Consider the following 26,996-nt stretch of genomic DNA (forward strand, 5'->3'; position numbering starts at 1 on the left):
TTCATTTGCTCCTAAGGAAATAAAATCACATAAAATATTGAATATAATTGTATTTACATCATAAAGATATTATTATATATAATTATAACATCATCTTTATATAATATCAATCACCAGGATAATATGAAAATATAAATGGTATTCATTGTTCCTAATACAAAAGATATACTTAGTATGGCTCCTGTAAATAATCTCAAGGTCTCAATCTGTCTTTTGTTCCGTTTTATTCGGTCGCCACTTTTGTTCCTGTAATTAACGAAAAACAAATGATTCTTATGATGATATAGACGCCGACGGTACTTAGGGGCTAAAACAAAACAGTGCAGAACATATGTCCATCCCAAGCAATGATTACCTGCCTAATGCCTTTGTAGTGATGTAGGTACCTACATCATTAACGGAGCATGCTTATATCCCAATTTCAGATGGCGCTGTACGGTTGTATTCACTCGTTGTATAAAATGACTTTTCATAGTTCAACTACCACAAAAAAATACAGTACTTAGGTACAGGTCAATTCACAAGAGCTGGCACGAATGGAACGAATGTTTGAATGAAAATATGCATGTGTGTGACAGATTAACCAATAAAATGGTGGCTCTTGACAGTTACGACTGTATACCAATACAGGTGTCACTCACACAATCAAAGTTTCGTTCATTTCATTCGTGCCAGCTTTCGTGAATCGACCTGTATAACGCCATCTTTTTCAGCTGTTTTGTACATCGTAAACAAGTGAATCTTGGATATGTATGTCTGATTGACTTTGTTGTATCACTAAATTCATTTTATATTTAATGTGAAGAGATATCATATATCGTATTTTTGAGTTTACAAGTCAAATTTCATAACCTCCTGAGTCAAGTTTTGAACTATTAAACAAATAAAAGAAAGTTCCAAATTCAAAATCGGAAAAATTGGCCCGGGACTCAGGAGGATAAGGTAAGGTTGTGCACTCCCAATAGGTATTTTCTAAATAAATGAACTCATCAAATAAAATTAAACAAAAAATTGTTTGTCTGTAAAGTCGGTTTACGGACGGTAGTTTAACGTGATAACGTCAAACATTACAGTAGTATAGACAGGGGCGGTCAGAGTATAGCAAAAGGGGCCCGATTCTGGGACTTTTTTCACGTTTCTTTATTTATTTATTAAAAATACACAAAAGTTAACAGTATTTTACCAAAGCACTTATGTGGTAATATAATTATGTACATGTTAAATTGACATAAATAAAAGCAAACACACTTAAAAGTTAAACTATGGTTATTACATTAATCACCTAAGGAGTGTAGAGTCTATGAACCTTAAGAGTTTTCTGTAAAACACACCAACACTATCAGCAAATATGTCAATATCGTCTGTCTCCAACATGATGCGGTTAAGAGCAGCTCGGGCTCGAGCGGGGCGCCGGCCGCCGCGAACAGGCGCCGCCGCCGCCGCGCCGGCACCGCGCCCGGCATGCCAACCACCACATTCGCTCTTGGCACTTGCAGCCCCATTCTCTCAAGCACGGATGCGTCATCTACTCTATGGTGAAACAGTTGGCGGTAATGCATAATATGCAGCAGTTTCCATCTGGTTTCTAGAGTTTGAAGACCAACCATTCCTGTTACGAATAGAGATGGATACATATATGGGTAATATCCGTACAGTCGTATGTAAATGTGCCTACAGAACTTCCTCTGCACTCTTTCTAGCATAGTGTTTTGTTCTTATTAGAAAGAATGCATTAAAATAAGCATCTTTTATAAATTAAAGTTTTTTTAAAACCTACTAATTTAGGAGTTAGAGTGGTGCAAAGTTGCAAAATTTTCCCGTAGCATTACTAAGGCGCCAGAGACAGAAAGCGATATCGACGGAGCCCCGCTTATTACAGAAACTGCACAGAATAGGAGCCTTCGGCCGTTTGAAGATACCTAACGAACCTAACTTATACCTATATAAAAGTCGTCATTTTGTATCCTAGACCGTTTGCGAGACACGCGTTAATTTTATTAAAGTGCTAGTGCCATTTACTAATCTTAGAACCCTAATATCTCAGTAAATATTAATGGAGAAGAAAAAGTTTATATAACAAAACATCCTTATTTAAACGTGTTCTATATGATTTATCAATATTAACATTGGTTATATTGGTAAAAAAAATCTCTGGCGCCTTAGTAAATACTATGGGAAAATTCGCAACTTCGTACTGCTCTAACTCCTAAATAAGTAGGTTTTTCAAACAACTTCATTCTATAAAAGATGCTTATTTTAATGCAATCTTTCATGTTTTTAAATTACAAACACTCAAAAATAATAAACACGGGCGCGCCATCTGTCGCAGCTGTGGTGCTTTACTCAGGCCACACGCTACAACCATACCGACTTTTGTGTCAAAGTGACAGTCAGCAATGTCAGATTCCACATTGGTCATTAATTTTGGAATCAGCACCTCCTAAAACCTATTTTACGACACCCATGATGACTTTTGTGTCAAAGTGACAGTCAGCAATGTCAGATTCCACATTGTTCATTAATTTTGGACACCCTCTAAAACCCATTTTACGACACCCGTGACGACTTTTGTGTCAAAGTGACAGTCAGCAATGTCAGATTCCAAATTGGTTATTAATTTTGGAATCAGCACCCCCTAAAACCTATTTTACGACACCCATGACGACTTTTGTGTCAAAGTGACAGTCAGCAATGTCAGATTCCACATTGTTCATTAATTTTGGAATCAGCACTCCCTAAAACCTATTTTACGACACCCATGACGACTTTTGTGTCAAAGTGACAGTCAGCAATGTCAGATTCCACATTGGTCATTAATTTTGTAATCAGCACCCCCTAAAACCTATTTTACGACACCCATGACGACTTTTGTGTCAAAGTGACAATCAGCAATGTCAGATTCCACATTGGTCATTCATTTTGGAATCAGCACCCCCTAAAACCTATTTTACGATACCCATGACGACTTTTGTGTCAAAGTGACAGTCAGCAATGTCAGATTCCAAATTGGTCATTAATTTTGGAATCAGCACCCCTTAAAACCTATTTTACGACACCCGTGACGACTTTTGTGTCAAAGTGACAGTCAGCAATGTCAGATTCCACATTGTTCATTAATTTTGGAATCAGCACTCCCTAAAACCTATTTTACGACACCCATGACGACTTTTGTGTCAAAGTGACAGTCAGCAATGTCAGATTCCACATTGGTCATTCATTTTGGAATCAGCACCCCCTAAAACCTATTTTACGACACCCATGACGACTTTTGTGTCAAAGTGACAGTCAGCAATGTCAGATTCCAAATTGGTCATTAATTTTGGAATCTCAGCAGAGGAAACATTCCCTCTGAAAAAACCCTTTATTCGCCGTAATAACAAGCCCTCGCAACCATGGTGGGACTCTGAGTGTTCTGCAGCAGTTAAAGAACGAAACGAGGCCGAATTGGAATATAATAAAAATATAACTATAGAAAATTACATAAAGTTTAAAAAAATTAGAGCAAAATGTCGTAAAATCCTTTCAACTAAGAAAACTGATGGATGGAACACTTTCTGTGAATCTATTTCGCCCTCCACTCCCTCTACATTTGTATGGAGGAATATACGAAGGTTTCGTAGAGGCGTTGCTCCTGTGTCCGCCTCTGGGTCGTCTTTCAACTGGGTAAACGATTTTTTAGATAAACTAGCCCCTCCTGCTGTTCCTAACGAGTCCGATATCCCAGTATCTTACTCTTTTAACAAATCTGATAATTTATTAGAGAAGGATTTTAGTTTAGATGAACTCAAAACGACGCTTGTTGCAGTAACGGACTCGTCTCCTGGTGCCGATGGGATCATGTACTCTTTTTTGAAAAAAGCGGGCCCATTTTGTCATGATTTTTATTTAAATCTCATTAATAGAATCTTCGAGTCTGGTAATATCCCTGAATCGTGGAAGCATCAAATCATTCTTCCTATTTTAAAGCCGGGTAAAGATCCCGAGCATTACAATTCTTACCGCCCAATTGCTCTGTCGTCAGTTCTGTGCAAGATAGTTGAGCATATGCTTAAAAATAGGTTAGAGTGGTTTGTTGAGAATTCGGGGTTTCTCGCTGAGACCCAATTCGGATTTAGAAAAGGTAGAAGTGTTACTGACAGCCATGCTCTATTATCAACAGATGTCAGAATAGCATTTTCTCAAAAACAATCCGTCGTTGCTGCCTTTCTCGACGTAGCAGCAGCATATGACAATGTTTTACTCCCGGTTCTCTGCAGGAAACTGCGTTCTATGAAAATTCCAGAGAAAGTTGTGCTTTTTATTAATAATCTCTTATCGGGCAGAAATATTTCTTTAAGAGTACCTAACATGCAGAACAATCCAAAGTTTCTCTGGAGGGGCCTACCACAGGGCTCGGTTTTAAGTCCATTGCTATACAGTATATATACGTCGGACTTGGAACAATCCATTAATAACCATTGCAATATCCTACAATATGCGGATGATATTGCAATCTATTCGGTCCATAAGAACATCGTAGATGCGACCCGTTATGTAAATAATTCTCTGGAATCTCTAGGTTTATGGCTAGATACTCATGGTCTTGACCTATCCCCATCTAAGAGTTCTGCTCTAGTTTTCTCAAGAAGCAAGAATCATCCACCAGTCAATGTTTCATTTCGTTCTCAAAACATCCCAGTCCATAACATTGTAAAATTTCTAGGTGTATCATTTGATTCAAAATTAACGTTTACACAACATGTCGATAATACAATTGGGAAGTGTGAAAAAAACCTAAATATCATTCGTGCTCTCTCTGGCTGTTGGTGGGGAGCTCATCCTTACACCCAAAAATTGCTTTATAATGCCTTAATAAGATCACTCATGGACTTTGGTTCCATAATAATAGAACCATGTCGCAAAAAAGATCTTAAAAAATTAGATGCTATCCAGGCAAAAGCCCTCAGAATAGTAACAGGGGCTATGAGATCTTCCCCTGTTAGAGCACTCCAGGCGGAGTGTGCTGACCCTCCTCTAAATTTCCGTCGCCAATATTTGGCTGACAGATACCTACTCCGCTCTTCTCAATTAGAAAATCATCCCATTTTTCCAAAACTCCAAATTTTGCAGGCCCATATTGAAGTAAACGCTTTCTGGCTTAGAAAACAAAAACCAAACCTTTATACCAGTCTAAACAGATTATATGATATCAACGTCCCCATAGCTAAATTTCCAAAAATACCCATTTATACTGTTCCTTATGCTGCCTTAATGTTCGAACAAAAATCTGTCAAAATCGGCGTTACGCGAAGTTCAAATAGCATAAATGAAAAATTCCTGATTGCAATAAGAGACAAATGGAAGGAATGGGATTTATTTTTCTCAGATGCTTCTAAATCTGTCAATAGCTCTGTTGGCTGTGCTTTCATTCATGATAACCTCGAATCAGTCCACAAATTTCAACTTCCTTCAGTTTGCTCTATTTTCACTGGGGAATGCGTAGCCATTTTGAAAGCAACCAGATACATTATGGAACACAAACTGTCTAAATCTGTAATCTTCTCCGATAGCTTAAGTTCAATCCAGGCTATCACCTGTAATTCTATCAAAAATTGTGCGAAAACCCCTATAATTTGCTTAATCAAAGAATCCCTCTTTACTTGTCACCTATTAAATTTAGACGTTCAGTTATCATGGATCCCAAGCCACAAAGGCATTCATGGTAATGAATTGGCTGATAAAGCTGCAAAAGAGGCAACTGTAACTGGTAGTAGGTGTTTCTATCAATGTTTTAGTAAGGACTTGGATGTGATTTCCTCGACAAAGCTGAACTCTGATTGGTCAGATCTTTGGATTACTAATAATAAATTACAGTTCTTTCAAATTCAGCAAAAAATTTACCCCAAACCTTGGTTCTTTAAATTTAAATTTAATAAGAAGGTAACGAGCTGCCTGATTCGCCTTAGACTGGGTCATGTCTGTTCTCCAGAATTCCTATACAAGATAAAGAAAAAAGCTACCCCAGAATGCCAATGTGGTTATGGCGTGGGCACAATCGAACATATATTTTTTGAATGCCCATCGAACCGTTTTTGCTTATACGATCTCTTACTTAAATTGAAAGTCCCTCTTCCTTGTAATATAAAATCTCTTTTAGCTAGCTCAGATCCCAAAGTATTAAAAATGATAGCACATTTTCTTGAAAAAAATAATATCAGTTTGTAAATATTGCGTATATACCTAGTTGTATATGTTTATTATGTTCATAATATTATGTACCAAGTATGCAACTTATTACTTTTGATTCAAAATTTGGGGTTAAATTTTTAGGTGCACTCCTGAAATCACCCTACTCACTTGACATTGGCAAAGTGCCCTGGCAGCAAAAGCCAATCCTAACAAAAAAAAAAAAAAAAAAAATTTTGGAATCAGCACCCCCTAAAACCTATTTTACGACACCCATGATGACTTTTGTGTCAAAGTGACAGTCAGCAATCTGAGGTACTACATATTTGTAATCTGAAAGTAATCAAGTCAATAATTTCAGTTATTTTGAATCGACTATGATTCCGAATTATTGGTAATAGTAATTATTGTATAGATGATTAGTGATTCCTTTATATGTAATGGTAATTTACCGTTTCACTTGATTACATTACAAGTAATCTGACACCCAGTAGTGGATTACAAAGTAAAATCAAGTAATCGTGTAATCCGGAATCGATTACGATTTGCCCATCTCTGCGGCGCTGCTGCAAGTTTTGAGACAGAAGTATATGCTAGAAAGAGATGCAGATATTTGCCACTCACTCTTACCTATAGTTGCGTCTCAAAACTTGCAGCAATAACTTGCTGGTCTAAACTCAGCTTAACGAGAACAACACACGGGCGCGCCATCTGTCCCAGCTGTGGTGCTTTACTCAGGCCACACGCTATAACCATACCGAGCGCATCGATCAGCCACTTAGTTCCAACGCGCGCCAATAGATGGCGCAAAAACTATATTGCGAAACGGGACAATGACGTCATCTTTTTCGTGCATGCTGCCCGTAGTAACGAGTTATTAGACGTTATCACGTCAAAAACAATCATGCCAACACCTACACACCATAAGCGTCCGGAATTGAAAACCGAGATTTTATTTAAACATTTACTTACCAAACAAATCCAAATACCAAGAATTCTTAAAATTTTGATGTATGTAGGTATCCCATTTGTAAATGTGGAACAAAAACAGACATTTTTGCTATCAAATTATTATTTTTTAAACCACTCGACGACTTAATAGCATACCTTTTCACCTGGTATTGTAAATTCTAGATTAGATAGTAAGTAATCGGACAAGAACAAAGCAACCCGTTTAGCGTAACTAATGCTTTTCATTAGCAGATTATTTTGATTGGACAATCACAAGAGACAATCCACCTGAAAGACGTTCCCAATGAATGCATAACCCAGTTCTGTATAGTCTGGTGTGTATGTAATATTGCTCTGAGGCTAGAGTTGTGATAAAATATCATCGTCCATTGACAAAACCATGGTGCATTAATGTAAAACTATACAAAATAGGGCATGCGATATATCATTTTCGGATAAATAAAGGACGAGGAATTCATTTTTGGAACAAAAAAGATGTATTTTAGAACAAAAATACAAAATAAAATGGGAAAATCGGAAAACGAGATTTTTTTATACATATTATTGCACATTTTATGAAAACTGTAATGGTTTTTTTTAAATAAAAAATAATATTGAATAGCTACATTTATCTAGTTTTATAAAATGTATAATTTGTTATAGAAATATATTATACGACGAGTGATAAAAAATAATTTACATCGCCCGATAGGGTGATTTGAATGCTCATTTCAATAAGTTTTGTCAATGATTTCAGGTATAATCACTATTTTTAACACACGAAAGCCGTAATCATTGTATTTTATGGCTATTTTAGTGATTAATGTACTTAAAATAAAAAAATACAAATACAAAAAAAAAATTGTGATAACTTTTTTATAACATTATCCTATTATGTTCTTTCTATACAATATATATCTAAAAGCAATAAATATGAATGAAAAGCCACATTTATGTAGTTTATAAAAATATATAGTTTGTTATATAAATATATTACGAAACGCGAGATACAAAATAATGAAAGTGACGTGGCAGGGCGATCTTGATGTACGGTACGGGTCAGCTTGTATGAATCGATGAGGTGAGGTAAAGGTACTCAAAGCTCTCAAAAAGTGTAGTTATTTAGAGTACTTCAAATTAAACAACATACTCCTATATAGTCTGAATTTAACTATTTATATTACATGAAATGATCGATTGATATGATAGGTCAGATATATACATCTGATCCTAATACATCTTGTGAAATAGTAGTTATCTATATGATTTGCATAATTTATGGATAATTCTTACTTGACATATTTATTATTCCAGATCTGCTTCCTGTACTTTGGTTAACGAGTGCCAAAAATAGTTATTAACCAAAAAAGACCGACAAATTAACAGCATTTCACCGACAAAAGCTGCCTTGCACCATTTTTGTAAGGGTTATAGGTATATCAAGGTGTCCATTTATGGGGTCAACTAAACCCAATTCAAAATTTGCCATTATTTGCTACTTGTGGCTGGACGAAAGTCTGTAACAATTGGGATTTGGGAGCCTACTTGCCCGCAACGTTGCCTGTTGCTGCAGAAACATGCCTCGAAATTGTCGGATGCAGGTGTAAAAAACAGTGCCGCGTAAGGTGCAATCGTAAAAAAATACTTTTTAAATTAAATGTTCGGAGCTGATGTGCTTATGCAGTGGATGTTGTGATATATACATAATTAAATTCAGACTATTCATGTTGTTTTATTTGAATAACTCAAAATAGCTACACTTTTTGAGAGCCTTGAGTACTAGCCCCGATACACATTTTTCGTCTAGTCAGACCATTTTTTGAGGTTCTCCTTTGTACAAAAGCAATGTCTTAGTTCAAAAATCATTAATGTTTAATGCTAATACGAATCTAGTTTATTTTTTATGGCACTATTGCGCAATAACTAACTATCATTGATACTGAAAGGAAGAATATGACGATTTTTATTTTATGTTTTATGGATGGGTAAAACCGATTTAAGGGGGCCCAAAGGAAGTAACTAAATTCTGCTAGTAAACTAAAAAATCTTCAAGCCTATGCATGCAGAACTGCTTTAGGAGAGGAGAACGTGATTAAGACATTTTTTTTGCAATATTTAAGTCACATGCAATTTTATTTTACAATCAAAATAAACTACAATATATTATAGGACTTTTACAATTTTCTGTACTGGGTCGTGATATACCTACATGTGTAAACGTTATTAGAATAAGTATATTTCTGTATTACTAGACGAACTCCACTGCATAGCGGGTAGTACCTTTACCTCACCTCATCGAATAATGCAAGCTGACCCGTACATTAAAATTTTCATTTTCATTATTTTTTATCTCGCGTTTCGTAATATATTTATATAACAAACTATATATTTTTATAAACTGCATAAATGTGGCTTTTTATTGATATTTATTGCTTTTAGATATATATTGTGTAGAAAGAACCAAATAGGATAATGGAAAAAAAATAATCACATTTTTAATATTTAAAAAAAAAATTGTATTTTATTTTATTTTAAGTTCATTAATCACTAAAATAGCCATAAACTACAATGATTACGGCTTTCGTGTGTTAAAAATAGTGATTATACCTGAAATCATTGACAAAACTTATTGAAATGAGCATTCAAATCACCCTATCGGGCGATGTAAATTATTTTTTATCACTCGTCCTATAATATATTTCTATAACAAATTATACATTTTCTAAAACTAGATAAATGTAGCTATTCAATATTATTTTTTATTTAGAAAAAACCATTACAGTTTTCATAAAATGTGCAATAATATGTATTAAAAAAAATCTCGTTTTCAGATTTTCCCATTTTATTTCGTATTTTTGTTCTAAAATACATTTTTTTTGTTCCAAAAATGAATTCCTCGTCCTTCATTTATCCGATGCCAAGTCTCAGTGTAATCTAAAACATCTAAATACCAAAAAATAATTATTGATCCTTCAGAGCATGTATATAAGGGAATCGCATCACATTCAAAATTCTGGTTTAAAATCTGCTCTGTTTATCTCTAAGAATCTAATTTCAATATTTTCAATGTTAGTCTTAATTTTGCATCAGGCAATTTTATTAGTCTTTGCAGAATTTAAACTGTTTCTTGTTGTATAACTTTTTTCACTGTTAGTTAAATCGATTATCTTTGCATATAAGATAAAGTGCCAAGTGCCAACACACATGTGACATTTAACAAGACATTTGTTTTCTATACCTTGACTACTTCATGTCCGATGATAGGTTATATCAACTCTATTCAGCCTCACAGGCAGAAAGGCTTGTAAAGATATGAAAGTTTTATGATATGATCAAGTAGTATGGCTGTAACATACCAATATGGTAAGCTCATTAGACAGGCGGTACGCGATCGCGCGAAGTTTGTACCGCAGTTTCAAGCCGCTCTGAGTTTTCTTCCGCATAATGCGCAGAATCGTGTACATGTTGCCAGCATGCAACACTAGAAACATGGCCGCGAGGTAAGGCACCTGCCGAACGTCGCAAACATAAATAAATCATAATACAAGCGTACAACTGAAAACAAATTTATTACATAACATCGAAAAAAAAAATACAAATCAAGGAATTAAAAATAAGGATATTTTTTACATAAAGTTAGAATATTTTGTGTTGGGTACCTACACGTTATATGTGTTAAACGCCAAAAGCCCAATAGTCTACTGCTATCTTTGATAGATCATCTGTTATTATAGTTCAACATACATAGGTACCTATCTAAATACCTATATGATGTACATTTTAATTTAGACCAATTTTACACATGGTTATTGTAGGTTGCGATACAGCAAATTGAGATTAACAAAGTAAGTACACTAAATTAAATAATTTAACTTAATAATAAATTACATTAACTTACACTAATTTCATAATTACACATATTTAATGGACGATCTGTCCTAACGATGACAATGAATTAATAGTAAAAGTAAAGCTAAACTCGTGGATAAAAAATATATTGAACTTACACTCCATTGAACTAAAAATATTTGTAAAGTAAATAAATAAGAATTTTATGACTATCCTCCATTGAACTAAAAATATTTGTAAAGTAAATAAATAAGAATTTTATGACTATCCATCAATGCCTTCAGATCTGTTTCACATTACATTGAAATCAAATAACCAAATCAATTTACTAATACTGTGCACGTTAGTCACTTATTTTTTCATGATTTCCCAAACATATACTTTTCAAAAGGCTATTAGAAATTTAATGTAATCCACAAATTATGTTCTGTTTGCAATTAGTTTTAATTGACAAGTATAATGGGGTTCCTAGTTCCAGTATACACTTGAGACTTAGTTCCTTTCGGTTCGGAAAGTGGGGAATCAAAATTTCATAAATTATAAGAGATTATGGGGTCACAGCGCTGCCTTTATGAGATGAAACATAAATGTCTAGGCTCGTTATCGATCAAAAGCAAACATTTTTGCTAGACATCGCTGCAAAGTTACTGCAAAATAAAATATTCGAAAAAAACGTAGGTATGTAATTTATGTGACAGCGTTATAGTGGCGCCGCTTGTCGTTGTAAAATGTTAGTTTGGACACAATGGACGAACTTGTTAATTAATGTCTCCAACTATAAATTCTGCGTGCTAAAAACTAATACAAATCTACAATTCGTTTCATAAAAGAAAAACCGGCCAAGAGCGTGTCGGGCCACGCTCAGTGTAGGGTTCCGTAGTTTTCCGTATTTTTCTCAAAAACTACTGAACCTATCAAGTTCAAAACAATTTTCCTAGAAAGTCCTTATAAAGTTCTACTTTTGTGATTTTTTTCATATTTTTTAAACATATGGTTCAAAACTTAGAGGGGGGCGCACTTTTTTCCTTTAGGAGCGATTATTTCCGAAAATATTAATATCATCAAAAAACGATCTTCGTAAACCCTTATTCATTTTTAAATACCTATCCAACAATATGTCACACGTTGGGGTTGGAATGAAAAAAAATATCAGCCCCCACTTTACATATAGGGGGGGTACCCTAATAAAACACTTTGTTGGCGTGATTGATATACATATTGGTACCAAATTTCAGCCTTCTAGTGCTAACGGTTACTGAGATTATCCGCGGACGGACGGACGGACGGACGGACGGACGAACGGACGGACGGACGGATGGACGGACAGACAGACATGGCGAAACTATAAGGGTTCCTAGTTGACTACGGAACCCTAAAAAAGGGCATTTAATAAATAATGAACCTTGACTTACATACTCGTATGATGGTTTTGTATTGTGTTTACTAGCGTTAGTTCAGACAAGTCTAATATATTAATATGTTTGGAAGGTAGCACAGTAATTTTACATACAATCTATTATATCTTCATCTACCACATGCGACAAATAAATAAAACCACTCATGCAAGTTGCATTGACACAGACATTCTAGTTCTACAAATACATAAATACTTTCTACTTCATTGATCTAAATTTTTTGGCACGAATATATTCGATGTTACGAATCAGATCATTCCATATTTATAAGATGTTTTCGAACCTTAACCCTCGGGTTTCTCTTGGACTTTTTTTCACAACCAAAACCTTTTTGTATTATTGAAATGTGCGCAAATTCTTAGAATTCAAATTAATATTTGGTATACACAATAAAAAACAAATGCGATGTATGCTATTAGGTTGAACAGCTAAAATATTAAATCATCGCTTATTAATAATGAATATAAATATATCGATGATTTCCATTCCAACTATATACAAAAATGCATCAAACTCGTGTAATTCGGGACTAGACAGGATTCTTAAAAGTAAGCGTAAAATTGAATCCCATTGAACATTATTATAAATTAGGCCTCTTAGGCTAACATTTACAGAAATATCCACAACTCAACTCAATACGTACGCCACGCAACGCGCCGCGCAGCGCGTGTTAGAAGGAAAAAGTAGTACATATAATGTAACATTTGTTTCTACCATTCTACCACAGAGTTGCAAGGGGAAAAGGTCCATTTTTTTCGCGACATGCTTACTGTTCAGGGATGAGTTAAGAAAAAAAAACGGAACTTGAGTAAAAACAATTGATGACACGATAGCTTCTCAAAAAGGTTAGCTAAGCGGGCGTCCGGGCAGACTGTCCTCGGCGACAGGCAGATAGACAAACAGATTTGCATAATGAGGGTTCATTTTGTACCTTTTTGGCACGGAACCCAAAAAAAGACACTTCCCTAGGTAGTGAGGGACTTCCACCGTTTTTGCGTTAGGAGACCTCTGTTTGCCTGTCAACTCTGTGGTTTCTATTATATTAAATGACTACTTGACCCAATCAACTACAATACAGCTGGGCAAAAAAGAGATGAAATTAAAAAGTGGCGACATTGTAGTGTCGTCCCGTTTACTTACACTTGTACTGATTTGAAAACCACGATAGTACGATATTGCCACTTTTTAATGTCTACTTTTTTTGACAGGCTGTAAAAATTTTCTATAAACTAAAAATGATGAAATTGTTATACTTATGCTAAACTTGTAAGATAAAGCACGTTACGAGTGTAGTGCAATGACAACCGTATTACTTTCGTATACGGTTCGAAATAGTACATTACGATACAAGTGCGTAAAAAAGGAAGTTCGAAACAAGTGGCGATAAATTAAAACACGACCGAAGGGAGTGTTTTAAATCGACACGAGTTACGAATTTCCTTTTCGCACGTGTATCGTACGACGTTTTTCAGTACAGATGAGCCTCCGAAGTTTCGACCTGGCATATAATGAACCACTTGTATCGTAATGTACAATTTTATATGGTTTTCCACATAGAAGGGACCTTGTGCTTCAAATACAATAAGTTTTAGTCTCACATTCAACAGAAATTCGTCCTTATGTCAAATGAAGCATAAGGAGCTTTTAGGCATGCAACGCCACATATTCTGACTTAGATAACCGAGGCCCCCAAAGTGCGCTAAACTAAATAACTAAATAAATTACCATATGCAAAGTAACTAGGGTTAATTAGGTTACCTAAAGTTGGCTCAACCTCTCAAAATCAGCTACCATAACTATGAAACTTAGGTCGCTGGTATAAGTGAGGGTGACCCACTTTTTATGGCAGTACCATACTTGTATATATGTATAAACTATAATCACAAAATAAAATACATTTATACATTCATTTAAGCATTATCTACTAATTCAATAATTGGTGATAAAAGTCCTTACAAATTGTGTAACTACACATTGAAACTACTTCCATAAGATTTACAACGCTACACAAATATAATTGAGATTTTGTTAAGAAATTCATATCAGTCAGGTCCACAAAGTGTCGAACATACTTAAAGCGTGATCAGAAATATATGACTATTGTCAGGAGGGCGCTGTTATTCTGATGTATGGGATGACAGTTCAGTTTAGTATGAAGAAAATAGTTCTAGTGAAATTCCGCAACATGGCGCGTAGTCTTATATTTCTGGTCAGGCTGTAACTGTAACGTGTCGTATGAAAATTAAATTTACATATCATTGTGTAGCACTGTATTATTTGTTTAACATTCACTACAAAGGAGTTGGTTGGTCCGCACGACTATTCTAAATTTTCTAGTCACCTTGCCACTCAAATATGTTATTATTATTACGACCGTTTCATGGATGACACTTGAGCATCGCCATTTTCAAACATGTTATTTTTAGTACACAAGTATTAACGATTATTTTAGCTCAGTTAATGAACGACGTTGCTGTAATATCATCATACACAAAAAAACTATCGTAAACGTGCGAAAGAGAAGTTTTCACGTTCCAGTTAAACTCCTGGGTCCTGGTGCCCTCGTACGAGTAGGTACATAAGGTTTGAACTTTTACAAGAATAAAACAAAGTTCTTAATTCAAAAGCACAAAAATTTGCCAGAGATCTAGGAGGATAAAATTAAGCAAAATTAACTGAAACTTACGAGCGTCGTATGTAAGTTGATTCAACATTTTAATTATTATGAACGTCCAGATTCGTACGTCTACGATAGTTTATTGATATCGGACCTTACGCGGCTATCACATTGATGGCTTCTATAAAATTTAAAAGGCTTGCGACTTAAGCGAAAATAATGAATGCAAATCGCAAGAGATTGTCCAAGTTTGTAGAAGCCTGGATGCGAATACGCACGTCTCTCGGATGTGTCAGCGAGAATATGCAATCATCCGCATCCAATGCGAAGACCGCCTTGGTGCCCTCTCCCACAACATCCCGGTTTTTGCGGGTATCGTGGGCACTGTAGCATTACACTCCCGGCCCATGTGAATGGTACAGTCAAGCGTCAAAACAAGGGGGTGCGACATTTGTTCAAAAATATCTCCACGTTCAAACATATCTATATGCACGAATTAAGAGGTAGGTATAGACTCTTATATCCACGAATTAAGAGCTATGGGACCTATTTTTGAGCAAATTTTGTACACCCATAATTTTACACTTGAACGTATATACTCACATGATTGATATTTTTCAATTGACACTTACGTATAATAAAAGTGACTGATGGTAGCAGCTACAGTTACCAAACGACTTTTAGTCGATATTTGCACTAGTAAAGGTATCTATTAGAAAACCGTACCCGCAAAAAACGTTTGTCGTGAGAACAACCAGTTACAGAGTGACACTTGCTAACATACGTGCTGGAAGCTTCACTGGTCAGCGTCTACCTGCTCGTTGAACTTCTGCGGAATGACCCTCAGCATCGTGGCCGTGTTGCCGATGCCCGTCAGCAGGAACGACATACTTAACGCGGGCACCTGTTGTCGGTTCGGTGGGAAACAAGCTTTATATTTGGGGTGGTATGGTGTAACCGGTGTGAAGTGGTTACAAATGGGTAATTAACCCTCAATAAAGGTTTTGAAACTGGTGGAAATAAGTTCAGACCATAACTCTGTCAATCAAATGTTTAAAAGTCCGGTCTCGACATACTGAAATTTTGTTTCACACATTCTTATGTTTCAAAGTATTGGCCCACTATTTCGAATGAAAACATCGTTTGTTGTCGACTTCCGTAAACTTGTAAAGTCGCCGTCAATAGAATTTGTGAACAATGTAAACAAACCTTGTAGTCAAAATGTCTTTAATTTCCATTCTAACTCATCAGATACTGGCTAAATCCGTGTTATTTAATCAATTCATGTCACATTATGATCCTCAACCTTTAAAGTAATAAAATTGTGCTAGAATATTGATATTTTATAGAATGGTTTGTTTACATTGTTGACAATTTCTATTGACGGCGATTTTAAGCAGAAATTTCTGAGAAAAATCGACGGTCATTTCAATCGATTGTCACAAATGTTTATAAGGAAAGAAATTTAATGGGCACTAAACTAAACATTTTGCTGTAAGAAAAACCGACCTTTATTGAGGTTAATCTATTAAAATTTAATGGAACATTATGGAATCAGTATGACAAATACGAGAGTAATTGAGATGCTTAACTTCAAATCGGATAAATCTAATCTACCAACTTAGACCAAAGACCGGAGTAAATGGAGAAATATGATTCGAGCCCTACACCCCAGCAGAACCCTCTGGATTTAAAGAAGAGAAGAAGACCAACTTAGGGACTATCTATTGGGTTGGTAAGAAAGTAATGAGCGATCGATTGAATTCCACATAAAATTTTTGAGAGAGTTCTAGAATCTTCTATGGTCGAAAGTATATAAAGGGCGAGTCGCACAGTTTCTCGTCAGTCATTCACTAGCTGTCGCCGAGCTAATATAAGGAAGAAAATGGACGAATTAAAAGTGCATGTAAGGCATTGCTTACTATATGAATTTCAGTCTGGCCATTCAGCCGCCGAAGCAGTGCGTAATATATGTCAGCGTGTTGCTCCTGAAGTTGTGTCTGAGGCCACGGCGAAACGATGGTTCCAGCGGTTTCGTAGTGGCGACTTTTCATTATCAGATCAACCTAAGTCTGGTCGACCGGTGAAGATTGATGTAGCCAAATTAAAAACCTTAATTGTAGGAGATCCGAGGCTAACGAGTCGTACTCTTGCTACCGAGTTAGGCTGCTCTCATGTCACCATAGAAACACATTTACACGAGTTGGGAAAAAACTACAAATACAGTGTTTGGATACCGCACGAACTTGATAGACATCAACTAAACGGCCGTGCCGATATCTGCATACAACTTCTGTCTTTTCGCCGCACATTCAACTTGTTGGACCATCTTATCACTGGAGATGAAAAATGGGTCCTTTATATAAATCACACACGCAAACGTCAGAGGCTAGCTCCAAACGAAAAAGGAATAGAGGCACTAAAAACAGAGCCTCACCCGAAAAAAGTTATGCTGTCCGTTTGGTGGGATATTCATCGTATTATTCACTGGGAACTCCTACCAAGTGGAATGACTGTTACCGCATCAGTATACTGTAATCAGCTTGAAAATTTAAAGCAAAAAATCTGTCAGAATCGTCCACAGCATGCTAAAGTTTTTTTCTTACACGACAATGCTCGCCCACACATTGCAAAAGTGACTCGGCTAAAGCTATTGGAGCTAGGTTGGAAAGTGATACCTCATCCACCGTACTCTCCAGACTTGGCACCTACGGATTACGCATTGTTCAGATCGCTAAGCAATGCCTTGAATGAAAAAAAGTTCGATGATCAAGCCCATCTACGACAGTACATAGCTGAGTTTTTTGAATCTAAACCTAAGAACTTCTTTGCCGATGCTATTCATTCTTTACCAGAACGATGGAGACAAGTAGTACTGATAACGAAGGCCGTTATATTTTTGATAAATGATTAAAATAATAAATTTAATAAAAATTACAATATTGGTTATGATTCGCTCATTACTTTCTTAGCAACCCAATACATGGGTATAAATTACATTTTTTAATACCAAAATAGAACTGTAGGATTACTTGGAGTTTGAAGTTAAGCGCACAATTATATTCACATCATAAAATGTAATGAAAAAAAATTAGAGCAAGCTCGACGTTGATACGACCGCTATACATTTATTTTAACGAACGCGGTCTTATCAGCGTCGAGCCTGAACATCCAACATACCTGCCAACTGGCCTCAGGATGGTAACTCAGCTGGTAGAGCGTGTACGCGATGTAGAGCTGGAACACGTAGCCGCCGAACAGGAAGGGCAGCAGGTAGGAGAGCCCGCGCCACATCCACGAGTGGAAGCCCTCGATGGTGATGTCCATGTTGTGCCGCGCGCCGAGTGCCTTCAGCCGGTATAGCACGCCGCTTTGGTAGCGGAACTGCATGTATTGGACTACGCCTGGAAGGGAGATTGAGATGTGTTGAATTTCAGGGTTTTAGTCAACCGTGGTAAATGCATCACTAGGGCTACATGCGTTATTCTGGCTAATTGCGGTTGTTAGTTAAATGAATAAAAGGAGAATTTTACAAATCTTTGAAATGTTTAATTATCTGTTTAGAGCCTTCTTTATTGAATTCTTAAAGTTTTTCAGTGACTTTCTTAATTTGAATCACTACGAAGCAATGCAGGTCTTCAATAGTTAATGCTACATTTTTTCTTTTACAAAAATATATAATAAATATGTCCTTTCTGCTTATTTACCGTATGGTGTTTTTTGCGTCTTACTGAATTTAAATTACATATTTCCTTAAATAATAAATGTTAATCTAGATCCATTTATGTATGCACTCTTCAAGTAGTCAATTGTCATTTCACTAAGGTTTATGAGTTCTTCAATTCGTCCCTGGAATTTGGTGAGAGAATTTTCCACGACTATGTATTCGACCGCCTGCGCCACCAGCAACCTTTGATATTGAGTTCAACTTACTGATATAGGCGATGAACCACATGAAGGTAGGCCGGAACTCGCTCCAAGGCAAGTTCTGCGGCCATATAAGAAGGATGCCTGCTACCACTGTGGAGATGAAGTGGTGTAGCCGCCACCAGCCCTTGATTCTTGAGCCGTTGACCTTGAGTATGCTCTCGCGGATGGTCAGCGTGCAGTAGTACCAGACGAGGAGGAATATTAGGATCAGTTGGAGTGGCCTGTAAAAATGATTTCGTAGCGTTAAAAATAAACTTGATGTTTGGTTAAAAAGTTTTAAACACTTAAACTTGATGAATACAAATATTTTTATTTCCCGAACTTTACCCTTATACTACTTACATTAAGGCGACTGGACCAAGATAGAGGGTGGGGTATAGTAGAGTTGTCTCTCGTATCTACTAATCCTTCAATTTTTTGATGAAAGACATCCTATTTGTAGAAGCCATAAAAGCATAAAACAACTGAATGATGACATTGATGACGCAATTGGTCATGGCCATCACAAAATAGCGGTGAGAGCATGACCTCGCTAGTTCCATGCCATATGCCCCTCTAAGGTAATAATTTCGTCATTGTTTGTTTTCCACGTATTGTTTTATAGAGCCGTGACTAAATGTACAGTTAAAAAATATTGGACTTAGGAATGTACCTATGTACATTACTTAGATATATATTATTAGTATAATTACCCTGGCGTACCCTGTACCCTACTTTACTCGTATCTGTAGAACTGACGACGCCATTGAGGCAGTATTAGTAAACAAAGTATAATGGTATATTACAGGTTGTTGGAGATATGTAAATCCATGTCAATAAATATTGTTTATATACCTAAATTATCAATAGCAAACAAACAATACCCACTTATTGAACCATTGGCAACTGTCTGAACAAATATGATTTAAAAACCTTATCTGATGAAAATTTATCACCATAAAAAACCACCGGTACATGTACCTGTGTACTTCGTTTTGTTTAACTAAAGAAAATAGTCTATATTCTGAATAAAATTTCACGCAATATACTGGGAATCTGCTTACCTGAAGTCGATATAAAGATTTATAACTGCCAATACGAATGCGATGACACTGAGGATGAGTTTAAACTTTTCGTATTCATCTTTGTACTTGAACCTGAAAATAAAACAATACGTTATTATAATCAACACAATATCAATATTTGGCGACCACACCAGTCATACCTACAGGTACAGAATAGACCTATGAGAGATAAATCAGTCAGAATCAGAAAAGTATTCGTGATAAACTATTACATACAGAAATACAAAAGGATAAGAAGACTTAAAACATAAACAGCAGGGCTAGCACATGATTGCCGCGGGAGTATGTCGCCGCGAGATAGACTACCCGTCCTTATCTTATACTATTAAACGAGCAATTCTTGTATATTTATTTATTTATTTATTTATTTATTTATTTATTTATTTATATATACCGACGATCTCGGAAACCGCTCTAACGATTTCGCTGAAATTTGTTTTGTGGGGGTTTTCGGGGGTGAAAAATCGATCTAGCGTAGCCTTAGATCCCGGAAAACGCGAATTTTCGAGTTTTCATGAGTTTTTCTTTCGCATTTGTAAACGTAAAATATGGTCCTTAATTTCGCCGCGCGCGCATCGATTCCGCTTAGCTCAGTCGCACGAGGTCGGTCTAATGTACGCAGATAGATCGTAGGTGTCAGGGTTTCGAATCCCGGTCAGAAATTAAGTTTTTGTTTTTTGTCTTTTTTTTTTGTTTTTGTATTTATAAGAGTTTTTTTTTTATCTAAAGACGTGATATATTAAAATAGAACCGAGCGAAGCTCGGTCGCCCAGATATTGTCATTAATACAGTTAGAAGAAGACGTGTGATCTATCTCGCGGCGACATACTCTCACGGCCATCATGTGCTAGGCCTACTGGTATGTACATATAATGTGTTTATCACGAGATGATGATGATCACCAGATGTGACAGATATTAGACAGATACTTTTGTGACAGATACTTTTCGTATCCTGACACGAATAATTAAGGAAGTAGGGTAATGTGAATAACAGAATTATACACCGTGTTTTTTTTTGTTTTCCGACACGTCGTTAGGTTCATTATCAGGAACCACAATATCACTTTTAGTTAAATTCGCACAAAAAAAAATTCATCATTTTCATACATAATACTTAAATGAATTTATTAGTGTGAGAGACCCTTAAGATTCAAGTTAGTGTCAAGTGATTGACGGCACATGTTAAAACAAATAACAATAGGAATTGGTAAAGGCTGTGACACGTGTTCAGCAATTATCTTTATTTTTTTTAATAACTCGGTAACCGCCAAAGTTAAGACGCTAGTATCTTAGAGAAATTAATTGTATTTGATGTAATGAAACTTCCTCAAAGTTAACGGAATTCAATAAAAACAGGGTGTACTTATAAGTAGGTTAGTAGTGGTCTGTGTTTAGATAAAAAACAATAGTTTTATAAACAATGCCAGCTGGCCCTTTGGACTTTATTTTATTGCCTGCTTATAATGTGTGTGCTCGTGCACGTGCGGTGTGTAAAACAAAGAATTACATCAAAAACAAAGTCCTTTGCTCGTGCCACACGGATTACTCATAATTTACAAGAGAAAGGAAAAAATACATTTATATGCTTCATATGATAGCATTAGGACATGAACCTCTTAGCGCTCTTACGCCCTTGACGTGACGGTTCGAAACAATTAGCACAATCAACCCTTTCTATGCGGATGACACGAGAGGCGTGTCATTAAGGTTTTTGCGTGTGGCGTACGACGCGCTAGGCGTGTTATTTTAAAATCGACAAGTTGTTCGCCGCCTTAGCGCAGTCTTCGAAAATGCACGCAACGAATCGGTTAATAAGAGGTATTGGCTCGTTATGTGATATTTCTCAGATAGGTACCTTACCTGTTCTAATTGTCTAAATACATCATACCTACACTCTCATTGCCATATGTGGTAGCTTAGGAACCAACCGCCAAGGAGTGGAATGCCCTGCCTGAGTCTGTGTTTCCACATGAGTACAATCCAGGTCTCTTTAAAGCAAGAGTAAATAGGTATCTCATAGATAAGCGTGCTCCACCGTAGACTGCATCATCACTTACCATCAGGTGTGATCGTGGTCAAACGTCTACCTATTCATACTAAAAAAAAAATGTTTTGCAGATTTGTCTACCTATTACTTTTTGTTTCCCACGGCAATCGCAACTTTCTAGCAATAAATGTGGATTTAGTGAATTAGAATTTCTGCTGTAAATTCATTCACTTTGATACCTTTGAAAACAGTAGGTATAGCAACTATAGGTTCCTCGTTGACTACAAAATAGTATAAAGTAGGTATAATAAAATTAAGTCACACGACATAACGGTCAAGGTGCCTGCCTACTTATTTATTTATTGGACTGTCATTCCAAGGGTAATCATATTCAAGTTCCCTTGTTTCTTCGGTAGTTTGTTGTAGTTCGTTATTATTATCAATTTACTAGCAGAGACTTTGATTAGACTCATGTTATTAGTAGCTGCAAAACCCTTTTTGCTTGTAGTAATACAGAGTTAGGTATAATTCCCTGCCTGAGATTTTGTGTATGTTATTTACTTTAACTAAAAAGTTTGATTAATCTGTTTCACTGTGAGAGATTAATCTTAAAATACTAGTAGTGTCTTTACAGGGAAACTTAACAAAAAAGTCTACAGTTGGCGTTGGTGGCACAATAATACTGGCAGCCCCAAACGATCTGAAGATATAAGCTGTGTTGCTTGGATAGTGTGACTTCTATCTCATGCAGCATGGCTTTCCTTACGAATTTTTGTAAGAACACACATTGACATTGCTCAGCATAATCCGCTGAAACAAGCTGTTTTGCTCCTTGCAAAAAGAAACCTTATGCCCATGGAGGATAAACCAACCCTATTCTGATGGAATAAAATCTTATCCCTGAGGAACACCCTCTTCTGATAAGAAGCCCCATGTATACTGAATTTACATGAAAAACACTCAAGTCATTTTTGTTAAGAATAGACACATTGACATTGCCCAGTATGATCCGGAGATAGAAGCTGCTCTGTATGGGCAGCGTGACCTCTATCTCATGCAGCATGGCTTTCCTTACACACATTCAGCCTTATCTGATAGAAATTCAGCCTTATCTGATAGAAAGCTCAAATATATGATCCGGAGATACTACAGCGTTGCATCTCATGCAAAACACATGAGACATTCTTATCTGTCAAATTTTACTAGTTGCATTAAAAACACTCACTTGTCATTTTTGTTAAGAATAGACACATTGACGTTGCCTAGTATGATCCGGAGATACAAGCTGTTCTGTTTGGGCAGCGTGGCCTCTATCTCATGCAGCATGGCTTTCCTCTTCATCACTTCCTTCTCGAGTGTTGCCACGCGCTCATCCTTTGTTACACCTTTCTTTTCTAGCCTAGAGACAGGGAATTTAATTGGTAAGATTTGGCAGTGATTTCAGAAATGAACTAGTAAACTTAGGAGTTGTGTACAAGAACATTGGAGTAAATAGGTTACATTATATTAAAAAGCTATAGAGCACTAGAAGAGTGAGTAAAACAATCTTTAGAATAATATTTCTTCACTTTATATCCAGTACTCAAAATTTGTTATGTTAAAAATAAAGTTTTTTGAGAAGGAGTTTGGGGATGGTTCAGCAACCTAATCACATTAAGTTAATCACTCAGGTGAATAATTTAAACGAAGATGAAACTGAAACAGTGAGGGAAATTCAATTACTGATGTTTCATTTTTTTATATAATCAGTGCCATAACATAAGGTAATTCTCAGGACTTCTCATATAAATTAATTCCTGGGATGGGACCAAAAATTTAATTTCAATCTAAAGTTTCAGAAACTTTTAGTAAATATTTCTATAACATTAACATTCAAATTTATCTATAACATTCAAAATGCGAGTTTCAGATGTTTTCGTTTGAAAAGAAAAACCAGATCTTTTAAGTGTTATTTGTTTCAAGTTATCAAGAACATAAAATTAGCCCAAGATATCACTGATATCTGATTATTTATTATAAGAGCTCAAAGAGCAATTCTCAAGGTTAGCAACTTCCTTCCATTCACGTACCCAACAGAGGACCTATACAAAAAATGCAAAGTATTGACAGTAAGGCAACTCTTCATCTTGCATATTGTGTTAAAAAAACATACAAAACTACCTTTTGACTTAACAATTACAATTAATAGTCGACGTAATGCTAGAGTATGTCCGTCTAAAAAATTTAAGACAATCTTTGCCCATAGATTCTTCTGTTTTCTTGGGGGTTTCTTGTACAACAGAGTTAATAATGTACTGTCTATATACCCCCTTACTAAAATGACCTGCAAAAAAGTGCTGATAGAGTGGCTACTCACCCTTAACTATGATACTACAGAAAAACTAATGATCCCCATTTCATAAAATCTCAAAAACTCTTCTCGTAGCTTATACGCATAAACACACACAGGATTTCGCAAACACACACACACACACACACACACACACACACACACGCACGCACGCACGCACGCACGCACGCACGCACGCACGCACGCACGCACGCACGCACGCACGCACGCACGCACGCACGCACGCACGCACGCACGCACGCACGCACGCACGCACGCACGCACGCACGCACGCACGCACGCACGCACGCACGCACGCACGCACGCACGCACGCACGCACGCACGCACGCACGCACGCACGCACACACACATATTCACTTATACACTTATTGGCTTGATAATATATGATTATTTTTATATCACCACGCATGTTTCTCTCAGATGATCTCGTTTTTCTCCATTCAAGGTTTTAAATTGTGTCTCACTGTGTTTAAAAGCAATTACCAACTAAATACTGACATACGAGGGTGTGAGGCCTGGTGACCTGACACACAGGTTTATCCTAGTTCGGGCACCAGACTTCACCACAAATCAAATTTAATTATGTATTTGATTAGTTTTAGCTAATATAAAATTAATGTAAATTACATTTTTTGTGGTGAATGAAATAAACAAATATTCTATTCTATTCTATTTATTAACACCAGACTTACGCTGGTGTGATTAAGGCTATCTAACTAAAGCAAACAAGCTATAACAATTTATATATAACAAGCTAAAACAAGCTATAACAATATATTATTTCTTCAATATAGTCATATGTAAATCAAAATGTTGTTATTACATTAATGTTTCAACAAAGTTTTAGATCATAACATTATTAATACTTGCTATATGATAATGTTTTACTGTAAAATTAGAACTTATCTTACAGTTGATAAAAGATAATATTCGGTAATTACATAAATTAGAGTTACCATACCCATTAACAAAGTACCTACTAAGTGTTACTAAACTGATAATGATAACACAAAAGATAATAAGTAATGTGTATTAAATTAAAATAAACTTTAGTGACTTGTATAAAGACATTTCAAAATAAATAGATTTTTACCGTGCTACTTTCATATTTATTTATCCTGTTAATAAATCTATACATAAATAAAAAAATAAGGGGTTTGATTCAATGATAAAAGTAAGATTGTATTAAATTCTAAGTTAATTCAAATGTTTTGACCACACCACTAAGTATTGAGAATACTGGGGATCAATAGATTTTTATCAACACACTATAATACACATATCTCATATCCATAAACAATATCTTGTTAGCAAGTAATATAAACTCATTATTGTAAATCACTATCATTAGCAATGATAGATCTGACCTTTTGAGCGCTCCTGTGATAACCGACATGCGATATCTCTGGTGGCTCAGTTCCTTCATGCATGATGCCTGCAGTTCACCTACTTCCTCTAATTTTGCTGCATAATCTTTGTTGATCGCCTAAAAAAACAGAGTTATAGAATAATAGGTGCCTACAAACATAAAAATTACAAATACTGTGTTACATCATTATATTCTATCTATCTATCTATCTATTAAGCCCCTTTTTTCTGAATTAGAGAATGTCTCTTAGTTCAGTGTGCCGCTTGGCAAAGGCCTCCTCTAGCTCTTTCCATTGATGCCTATCCTGGGCCACTCTTCTCCACTTCGAGCCCACTGTAAGCTTCAGTTCGTCCTCCCATCTCATTCGGGGTTATTTCTGGCCCCTAGTACAACCTCTAGGGTACCAATCCGTTATGATTTGGCTCCATTTTTCCTGCTTGTTTCTGAGCATATGGCCGGTCCATCTCCACTCCACTCCATCATTATATTATATTAAACTATTAAGTTAAGCATATCTATTTTAAATCTCATAGTTTTAACACCAAGGTCAAGGCAGGTTAAAAACAAAAAAAATAAACAAGTTAACATTAAAACAATGTTTTAACAGTATATGATTCAAACCAACCCATGATCCTTTGTATTTCGCAAGTATAGTGTAATGTGCAAGTGTGTTTGGTGTTCAAATATACGTAGAGGTCAAAAAGCCTTTAAAAATTAATTCTCTACGACGACATCCATTTAAAGCATGGATATCAAGCATTACTTCAAAATCAGAAACTGATAGTGATTGAAAGTATTGCGGTAATACCACAGCACACCCACTTAAGCTAACAAGTTGCGACAACTTAATGTAATTGCTTTGAAAATTGAAAAGCAAGTCAAACATCCGGAGAGTATACTATACGATTTATGTTTTCATATTTTAAACGTTCATATAAATACCTCTAAACGTTTGTAATCCGTTACTAGGTCTTCCCATTCTTTCAAACACTCTTCTACGTCCATGATTACACTGTTTAAAGAGACTAGATAAATGATTATTCACATACAATTCGAGAAATTCCGATCAAGCGTTCTATAGGTACCATTCCAACCGCTGATCGAATAGAAATGACGTTTAATTCAGTTTGACGTTTTGTGACATAACTAGAGTTGTCTATGGTACATAGTGTTGTACACATTATTGACGTTTGAATTGGTAACTAAATACATGACAGCCAACATTACAAAAAGTTTTTAATTTTTCGGTTTTTATCGTAATGTTGGATAATTTTTTTTGAAATAACGTTTTTTGCG

The 26,996-nt window shown here is 35.9% G+C and overlaps 1 protein-coding gene across 2 annotated transcripts; it reads right to left on the reverse strand.

Moving 5' to 3' along the window:
* Positions 1-35: 35 nt before the first annotated feature.
* LOC125230009 (transmembrane protein 120 homolog) lies at positions 36-26,799 on the reverse strand. 2 transcript variants are annotated; one of them, XM_048134919.1, is made up of 8 exons: positions 26,643-26,799; positions 25,699-25,817; positions 23,206-23,379; positions 19,971-20,063; positions 18,931-19,148; positions 18,178-18,401; positions 10,473-10,625; positions 36-246 (listed from the first exon to the last, which is right to left on the reverse strand). In XM_048134919.1, the coding sequence occupies exons 1-8, from the start codon at positions 26,703-26,705 to the stop codon at positions 202-204; spliced, it is 1,089 nt and encodes a 362-aa protein (XP_047990876.1). In that variant the 5' UTR covers positions 26,706-26,799; the 3' UTR covers positions 36-201. The 2 variants fall into 2 exon arrangements, with proteins under 2 accessions (XP_047990876.1, XP_047990877.1); XM_048134920.1 differs by lacking the exons at positions 36-246; positions 10,473-10,625 and adding an exon at positions 15,781-15,901.
* Between the last annotated feature and the right edge of the window lie 197 nt (positions 26,800-26,996).

Source organism: Leguminivora glycinivorella, chromosome 10 (assembly GCF_023078275.1).
Source record: "Leguminivora glycinivorella isolate SPB_JAAS2020 chromosome 10, LegGlyc_1.1, whole genome shotgun sequence".
Classification (NCBI taxonomy): Eukaryota; Metazoa; Arthropoda; class Insecta; order Lepidoptera; family Tortricidae; genus Leguminivora; species Leguminivora glycinivorella.